General features: G+C 54.5%; 1 protein-coding gene across 1 annotated transcript in view; it reads left to right on the top strand.

Annotated features, from left to right (window-relative positions):
• LOC140198385 (uncharacterized) overlaps window positions 1–10,224 on the top strand; it is a 116,045-nt gene that overhangs the window by 55,178 nt on the left and 50,643 nt on the right. The window contains exon 2 of the mRNA XM_072259481.1: window positions 5,610–7,160. Within this exon, the coding sequence (XP_072115582.1) occupies window positions 5,610–7,160 (1,551 nt within the window). The remainder of the gene's footprint in view (window positions 1–5,609; window positions 7,161–10,224) is intronic.

The raw sequence follows: 10,224 nt of genomic DNA, 5'->3' as shown, positions 1-10,224 counted from the left end.
CCACAGAGACCAGCACACTGACCACAGAGACCAGCACATCAACCATAGAGACCAGCACATGAACCACAGAGACCAGCACACTGACCACAGAGACCAGCACATCAACCACAGAGACCAGCACATCAACCACAGAGACCAGCTCACCAACCAGCACATCGACAACAGTCACCAGCACATCAACCACAGAGACCAGCACATCAACCACAGAGACCAGAACGTCAGCCACAGAGACCAGCTCATCAACCACTGAGACCAGCTCACCACCCAGCACACCGACAACAGACACCAGCACATCAACCACAGAGACCAGCACGTCAACCACAGAGACCAGCTGACCAACCACAAAAACCAGCACATCGACAACAGAGACCAGCTCACCAACCACAGAGACCAGCTCATCAACCACAGAGACCAGCACATCAACCACAGAGACCAGCACGTCAACCACAGAGACCAGCACACCAACCACAGAGACCAGCACATCAACCACAGAGACCAGCTCACCAACCACAGAGACCAGCACGTCAACCACAGAGACCAGCACGTCAACCACAGAGACCAGCATATCAACCACAGAGACCAGCACATCAACCACAGAGACCAGCACACCAACCACAGAGACCAGCTCACCAACCAGCACACCGACAACAGACACCAGCACATCAACCACAGAGACCAGCACATCAACCACAGAGACCAACACACCAACCACAGAGAACAGCTCACCAACCAGCACACCGACAACAGACACCAGCACATCAACCACAGACACCAGCACATCAACCACAGAGACCAGCACATCAACCACAGAGACCAGCACACCAACCACAGAGACCAGCTCACCAACCAGCACACCGACAACAGACACCAGCACGTCAACCACAGAGAACAGCACATCAACCACAGAGACCAGCACACCAACCACAGAGACCAGCTCACCAACCAGCACACCGACAACAGACACCAGCACGTCAACCACAGAGACCAGCACATCAACCACAGAGACCAGCACACCAACCACAGAGAACAGCTCACCAACCAGCACATCGACAACAGACACCAGCACATCGACAACAGAGACCAGCACACCAACCACAGAGACCAGCACGTCAACCACAGAGACCAGCACATCACCACAGAGAGCAGCACGTCAACCACAGAGACCAGCACACTGACAACAGAGACCAACACACTGACCACAGAGTCCAGCACACCAACCGCACAGTCCAGCACATCAACCACAGAGACCAGCACAACGACCACAGAGTCCAGCACATCAACAACAGAGACCAGCACATCAACCACAGAGACCAGCACATCAAACACAGAGACCAGCCCACCAACCACAGAGACCAGCACATCAACCACAGAGACCAGCACGTCAACCACAGAGACCAGCACACTGACAACAGAGACCAACACACTGACCACAGAGTCCAGCACACCAACCGCACAGTCCAGCACATCAACCACAGAGACCAGCACAATGACCACAGAGTCCAGCACGTCAACCACAGAGACCAGCACATCAACCACAGAGACCAGCACACCAACCACAGAGACCAGCACATCAACCACAGAGTCCAGCACACCAACCAGCACACCGACAACAGACACCAGCACATCAACAACAGAGACCAGCACATCAACCACAGAGACCAGCACACTGACCACAGAGTCCAGCTCACCAACCACAGAGTCCAGCTCACCAACCAGCACATCGACAACAGACACCAGCACATCAACCACAGAGACCAGCACGTCAACCACAGAGACCAGCACATCAACCACAGAGTCCAGCTCACCAACCAGCACACCGACAATAGATACCAGCACATTGACCGCAGAGTCCAGCACAACGACTGCAGAATCCAGCACAATGACCACAGAGTCCAGCACACCAACCACAGAGACCAGCAAATCAACCACAGAGACCAGCTCACCAACCAGCACACCGACAACAGACACCAGCACATCAACCACAGAGACCAGCTCACCAACCAGAACATCGACAACAGACACGAGCACATCAAACACAGAGACCAGCACGTCAACCACAGAGACCAGCACACTGTCCACAGAGACAAGCACATCAACCACAGAGACCAGCACATCAACCACAGAGACCAGCACACTGACCACAGAGACCAGCACATCAACCACAGAGACCAGCACATCAACCACAGAGACCAGCTCACCAACCAGCACATCGACAACAGTCACCAGCACATCAACCACAGAGACCAGCGCATCAACCACAGAGACCAGCACGTCAACCACAGAGACCAGCACGTCAACCACAGAGACCAGCTCATCAACCACTGAGACCAGCTCACCACCCAGCACACCGACAACAGACACCAGCACATCAACCACAGAGACCAGCACATCAACCACAGAGACCAGCACGTCAACCACAGAGACCAGCTGACCAACCACAAAAACCAGCACATCGACAACAGAGACCAGCACAACAACCACAGAGACCAGCACATCAACCACAGAGACCAGCACGTCAACCACAGAGACCAGCACACTGACCACAGAGTCCAGCTCACCAACCACAGAGTCCAGCTCACCAACCAGCACATCGACAACAGACACCAGCACATCAACCACAGAGACCAGCACGTCAACCACAGAGACCAGCACATCAACCACAGAGTCCAGCTCACCAACCAGCACACCGACAATAGATACCAGCACATTGACCGCAGAGTCCAGCACAATGACTGCAGAATTCAGCACAATGACCACAGAGTCCAGCACACCAACCACAGAGACCAGCACGTCAACCACAGAGACCAGCAAATCAACCACAGAGACCAGCTCACCAACCAGCACACCGACAACAGACACCAGCACATCAACCACAGAGACCAGCTCACCAACCAGCACATCGACAACAGACACCAGCACATCAAACACAGAGACCAGCACGTCAACCACAGAGACCAGCACACTGACCACAGAGACCAGCACATCAACCACAGAGACCAGCACATCAACCACAGAGACCAGCACACTGACCACAGAGACAAGCACATCAACCACAGAGACCAGCACATCAACCACAGAGACCAGCTCACCAACCAGCACATCGACAACAGTCACCAGCACATCAACCACAGAGACCAGCACATCAACCACAGAGACCAGCACGTCAACCACAGAGACCAGCTCATCAACCACTGAGACCAGCTCACCACCCAGCACACCGACAACAGACACCAGCACATCAACCACAGAGACTAGCACGTCAACCACAGAGACCAGCTGACCAACCACAAAAACCAGCACATCGACAACAGAGACCAGCTCACCAACCACAGAGACCAGCTCATCAACCACAGAGACCAGCACATCAACCACAGAGACCAGCACGTCAACCACAGAGACCAGCACACCAACCACAGAGACCAGCACATCAACCACAGAGACCAGCTCACCAACCACAGAGACCAGCACGTCAACCACAGAGACCAGCACGTCAACCACAGAGACCAGCATATCAACCACAGAGACCAGCACATCAACCACAGAGACCAGCACACCAACCACAGAGACCAGCTCACCAACCAGCACACCGACAACAGACACCAGCACATCAACCACAGAGACCAGCACATCAACCACAGAGACCAGCACACCAACCACAGAGAACAGCTCACCAACCAGCACACCGACAACAGACACCAGCACATCAACCACAGACACCAGCACATCAACCACAGAGACCAGCACGTCAACCACAGAGACCAGCACATCAACCACAGAGACCAGCACACCAACCACAGAGACCAGCTCACCAACCAGCACACCGACAACAGACACCAGCACGTCAACCACAGAGAACAGCACATCAACCACAGAGACCAGCACACCAACCACAGAGACCAGCTCACCAACCAGCACACCGACAACAGACACCAGCACGTCAACCACAGAGACCAGCACATCAACCACAGAGACCAGCACACCAACCACAGAGAACAGCTCACCAACCAGCACATCGACAACAGACACCAGCACATCGACAACAGAGACCAGCACACCAACCACAGAGACCAGCACGTCAACCACAGAGACCAGCACATCAACCACAGAGAGCAGCACGTCAACCACAGAGACCAGTACACTGACAACAGAGACCAACACACTGACCACAGAGTCCAGCACACCAACCGCACAGTCCAGCACATCAACCACAGAGACCAGCACAACGACCACAGAGTCCAGCACATCAACAACAGAGACCAGCACATCAACCACAGAGACCAGCACATCAAACACAGAGGCCAGCACACCAACCACAGAGACCAGCACATCAACCACAGAGACCAGCACGTCAACCACAGAGACCAGCACACTGACAACAGAGACCAACACACTGACCACAGAGTCCAGCACACCAACCGCACAGTCCAGCACATCAACCACAGAGACCAGCACAATGACCACAGAGTCCAGCACGTCAACCACAGAGACCAGCACATCAACCACAGAGACCAGCACACCAACCACAGAGACCAGCACATCAACCACAGAGTCCAGCACACCAACCAGCACACCGACAACAGACACCAGCACATCAACGACAGAGACCAGCACATCAACCACAGAGACCAGCACACTGACCACAGAGTCCAGCTCACCAACCACAGAGTCCAGCTCACCAACCAGCACATCGACAACAGACACCAGCACATCAACCACAGAGACCAGCACGTCAACCACAGAGACCAGCACATCAACCACAGAGTCCAGCTCACCAACCAGCACACCGACAATAGATACCAGCACATTGACCGCAGAGTCCAGCACAACGACTGCAGAATCCAGCACAATGACCACAGAGTCCAGCACACCAACCACAGAGACCAGCAAATCAACCACAGAGACCAGCTCACCAACCAGCACACCGACAACAGACACCAGCACATCAACCACAGAGACCAGCTCACCAACCAGCACATCGACAACAGACACGAGCACATCAAACACAGAGACCAGCACGTCAACCACAGAGACCAGCACACTGTCCACAGAGACAAGCACATCAACCACAGAGACCAGCACATCAACCACAGAGACCAGCACACTGACCACAGAGACCAGCACATCAACCACAGAGACCAGCACATCAACCACAGAGACCAGCTCACCAACCAGCACATCGACAACAGTCACCAGCACATCAACCACAGAGACCAGCGCATCAACCACAGAGACCAGCACGTCAACCACAGAGACCAGCACGTCAACCACAGAGACCAGCTCATCAACCACTGAGACCAGCTCACCACCCAGCACACCGACAACAGACACCAGCACATCAACCACAGAGACCAGCACATCAACCACAGAGACCAGCACGTCAACCACAGAGACCAGCTGACCAACCACAAAAACCAGCACATCGACAACAGAGACCAGCTCACCAACCACAGAGACCAGCTCATCAACCACAGAGACCAGCTCAGCAACCAGCACATCGACAACATATACCAGCACATTGACCGCAGAGTCCAGCACAACGACTGCAGAGTCCAGCACAATGATCACAGAGTCCAGCACACCAACCACACCATCCAGCACATCAACTGCAGAGTCCAGCATTGCAAGCACAGAGACCAGCACAACGACCACAGAGACCAGCACATCAACCACAGAGACCAGCACATCAACCACAGAGACCAGCACATCAACCACAGAGACTAGCACGTCAACCACAGTGACCAGCACGTCAACCACAGAGACCAGCATATCAACCACAGAGACCAGCTCACCAACCACAGAGACCAGCACATCAACCACAGAGACCAGCACATCAACCACAGAGACCAGCACACCAACCACAGAGACCAGCACATCAACCACAGAGACCAGCACAACGACCACAGAGACCAGCACATCAACCACAGAGACCAGCACACTGACCACAGAGACCAGCTCACCAACCACAGAGACCAGCACATCAACCACAGAGACCAGCACATCAACCACAGAGACCAGCACACTGACCACAGAGACCAGCACATCAACCACAGAGACCAGCACACTGACCACAGAGTCCAGCACATCAACCACAGAGACCAGCACATCAACCAAAGAGACCAGCACATCAACCACAGACACCAGCACATCAACCACAGAGACCAGCACGTCAACCACAGAGACCAGCACATCAACCACAGAGACCAGCTCATCAACCACTGAGACCAGCTCACCACCCAGCACACCGACAACAGACACCAGCACATCAACCACAGAGACCAGCACGTCAACCACAGAGACCAGCACACTGACCACAGAGACCAGCACATCAACCACAGAGACCAGCACATCAACCACAGAGACCAGCACACCAACCATAGAGACCAGCACACTGACCACAGAGACCAGCTCACCAGCCACAGAGACCAGCACATCAACCACAGAGACCAGCTCACCAACCACAGAGACCAGCTCACCAACCACAGAGACCAGCACAACGACCACAGAGACCAGCACATCAACCACAGAGACCAGCACACTGACCACAGAGACCAGCACACCAACCACAGAGACCAGCACATCAACCACAGAGACCAGCACAACGACCACAGAGACCAGCACACTGACCACAGAGACCAGCACATCAACCACAGAGACCAGCACAACGACCACAGAGACCAGCACACCAACCACAGAGACCAGCACATCAACCACAGAGACCAGCACATCAACCACAGAGACCAGCACACCAACCACAGAGACCAGCACACTGACCACAGAGACCAGCACATCAACCACAGAGACCAGCACACCAACCACAGAGACCAGCACACCAACCACAGAGACCAGCACATCAACCACAGAGACCAGCACACTGACCACAGAGACCAGCACATCAACCACAGAGACCAGCACACTGACCACTGAGACCAGCACAACGACCACAGAGACCAGCACATCAACCACAGAGACCAGCACACTGACCACAGAGACCAGCACATCAACCACAGAGACCAGCACATCAACCACAGAGACCAGCTCACCAACCACAGAGACCAGCACATCAACCACAGAGACCAGCTCACCAACCACAGAGACCAGCACATCAACCACAGAGACCAGCACACTGACCACAGAGACCAGCACACCAACCACAGAGACCAGCACATCAACCACAGAGACCAGCACATCAACCACAGAGACCAGCTCACCAACCACAGAGACCAGCACATCAACCACAGAGTCCAGCACACCAACCAAAGAGACCAGCACACCAACCACAGAGACCAGCTCACCAACCACAGAGACCAGCACATCAACCACAGAGACCAGCACGTCAACCACAGAGACCAGCACATCAACCACAGAGACCAGCACATCAACCACAGTGACCAGCTCACCAACCAGCACATCGACAATAGACACCAGCACATCAACCACAGAGACCAGCACATCAACCACAGAGACCAGCACATCAACCACAGAGACCAGCACGTCAACCACAGAGACCAGCACACCAACCACAGAGACCAGCTCACCAACCAGCACACCGACAACAGAGACCAGCACGTCAACCACAGACACCAGCACGTCAACCACAGAGTCCAGCACGTCAACCACAGAGACCAGCACATCAACCACAGAGTCCAGCTCACCAACCACAGAGTCCAGCACGTCAACCACAGAGACCAGCACGTCAACCACAGAGACCAGCACACCAACCAGCACACAGACAACAGACACCAGAACATCAATCACAGGGACCAGCTCACCAACCACAGAGACCAGCTCACCAACCAGCACACCGACAACAGACACCAGCCCGTCAACCACAGAGACCAGCACATCAACCACAGAGACCAGCACACCATCCACAAAGAACAGCTCACCAACCAGCACATCGACAACAGACACCAGCACATCGACAACAGAGACCAGCACACCAACCACAGAGACCAGCACACCAACCACAGAGACCAGCACATCAACCACAGAGACCAGCTCACCAACCACAGAGACCAGCACATCAACCACAGAGACCAGCACATCAACCACAGAGACCAGCACACCAACCACAGAGAACAGCTCACCAACCAGCACACCGACAACAGACACCAGCACATCAACCACAGACACCAGCACATCAACCACAGAGACCAGCACGTCAACCACAGAGACCAGCACATCAACCACAGAGACCAGCAGACCAACCACAGAGACCAGCTCACCAACCAGCACACCGATAACAGACACCAGCACGTCAACCACAGAGACCAGCACATCAACCACAGAGACCAGCACACCAACCACAGAGACCAGCTCACCAACCAGCACACCGACAACAGACACCAGCACGTCAACCACAGAGACCAGCACATCAACCACAGAGACCAGCACACCAACCACAGAGAACAGCTCACCAACCAGCACATCGACAACAGACACCAGCACATCGACAACAGAGACCAGCACACCAACCACAGAGACCAGCACGTCAACCACAGAGACCAGCACATCAACCACAGAGACCAGCACGTCAACCACAGAGACCAGCACACTGACAACAGAGACCAACACACTGACAACAGAGTCCAGCACACCAACCGCACAGTCCAGCACATCAACCACAGAGACCAGCACAACGACCACAGAGTCCAGCACATCAACAACAGAGACCAGCACATCAACCACAGAGACCAGCACATCAACCACAGAGACCAGCACACCAACCACAGAGACCAGCACATCAACCACAGAGACCAGCACGTCAACCACAGAGACCAGCACACTGACAACAGAGACCAACACACTGACCACAGAGTCCAGCACACCGACCGCACAGTCCAGCACATCAACCACAGAGACCAGCACAATGACCACAGAGTCCAGCACGTCAACCACAGAACCAGCACGTCAACCACAGAGACCAGCACACCAACCACAGAGACCAGCACATCAACCACAGAGTCCAGCACACCAACCAGCACACCGACAACAGACACCAGCACATCAACCACAGAGACCAGCACATCAACCACAGAGACCAGCACACTGACCACAGAGTCCAGCTCACCAACCACAGAGTCCAGCTCACCAACCAGCACATCGACAACAGACACCAGCACATCAACCACAGAGAGCAGCACGTCAACCACGGAGACCAGCACATCAACCACAGAGTCCAGCTCACCAACCAGCACACCGACAATAGATACCAGCACATTGACCGCAGAGTCCAGCACAACGACTGCAGAATCCAGCACAATGACCACAGAGTCCAGCACACCAACCACAGAGACCAGCACATCAATCACAGAGACCAGCAAATCAACCACAGAGACCAGCTCACCAACCAGCACACCGACAACAGACACCAGCACATCAACCACAGAGACCAGCTCACCAACCAGCACATCGACAACAGACACCAGCACATCAACCACAGAGACCAGCACATCAACCACAGAGACCAGCACGTCAACCACAGAGACCAGCACGTCAGCCACAGAGACCAGCTCATCAACCACTGAGACCAGCTCACCACGCAGCAGACCGACAGCAGACACCAGCACATCAACCACAGAGACCAGCACATCAACCACAGAGACCAGCACGTCAACCACAGAGACCAGCTGACCAACCACAAAAACCAGCACATCGACAACAGAGACCAGCTCACCAACCACAGAGACCAGCTCATCAACCACAGAGACCAGCTCAGCAACCAGCACATTGACCGCAGAGTCCAGCACAACGACTGCAGAGTCCAGCACAATGATCACAGAGTCCAGCACACCAACCACACCATCCAGCACATCAACTGCAGAGTCCAGCATTGCAAGCACAGAGACCAGCACAACGACCACAGAGTGCAGCACGTCAACCACAGAGACCAGCACACTGACCACAGAGACCAGCTCACCAACCACAGAGACCAGCACATCAACCACAGAGACCAGCTCACCAACCACAGAGACCAGCACATCAACCACAGAGACCAGCACGTCAACCACAGAGACCAGCACACCAACCACAGAGACCAGCACATCAACCACAGAGACCAGCTCACCAACCACAGAGAGCAGCACACCAACCACAGAGACCAGCACACCAACCACAGAGACCAGCACATCAACCACAGAGACCAGCTCACCAACCACAGAGACCAGCACGTCAACCACAGAGACCAGCACATCAACCACAGAGACCAGCACACCAACCACAGAG

The sequence above is a fragment of the Mobula birostris genome, chromosome 5 (genome assembly GCF_030028105.1).
Source record: "Mobula birostris isolate sMobBir1 chromosome 5, sMobBir1.hap1, whole genome shotgun sequence".
NCBI classification, from domain to species: Eukaryota; Metazoa; Chordata; class Chondrichthyes; order Myliobatiformes; family Myliobatidae; genus Mobula; species Mobula birostris.
This window is presented reverse-complemented; position numbering and strand designations above follow the sequence as displayed.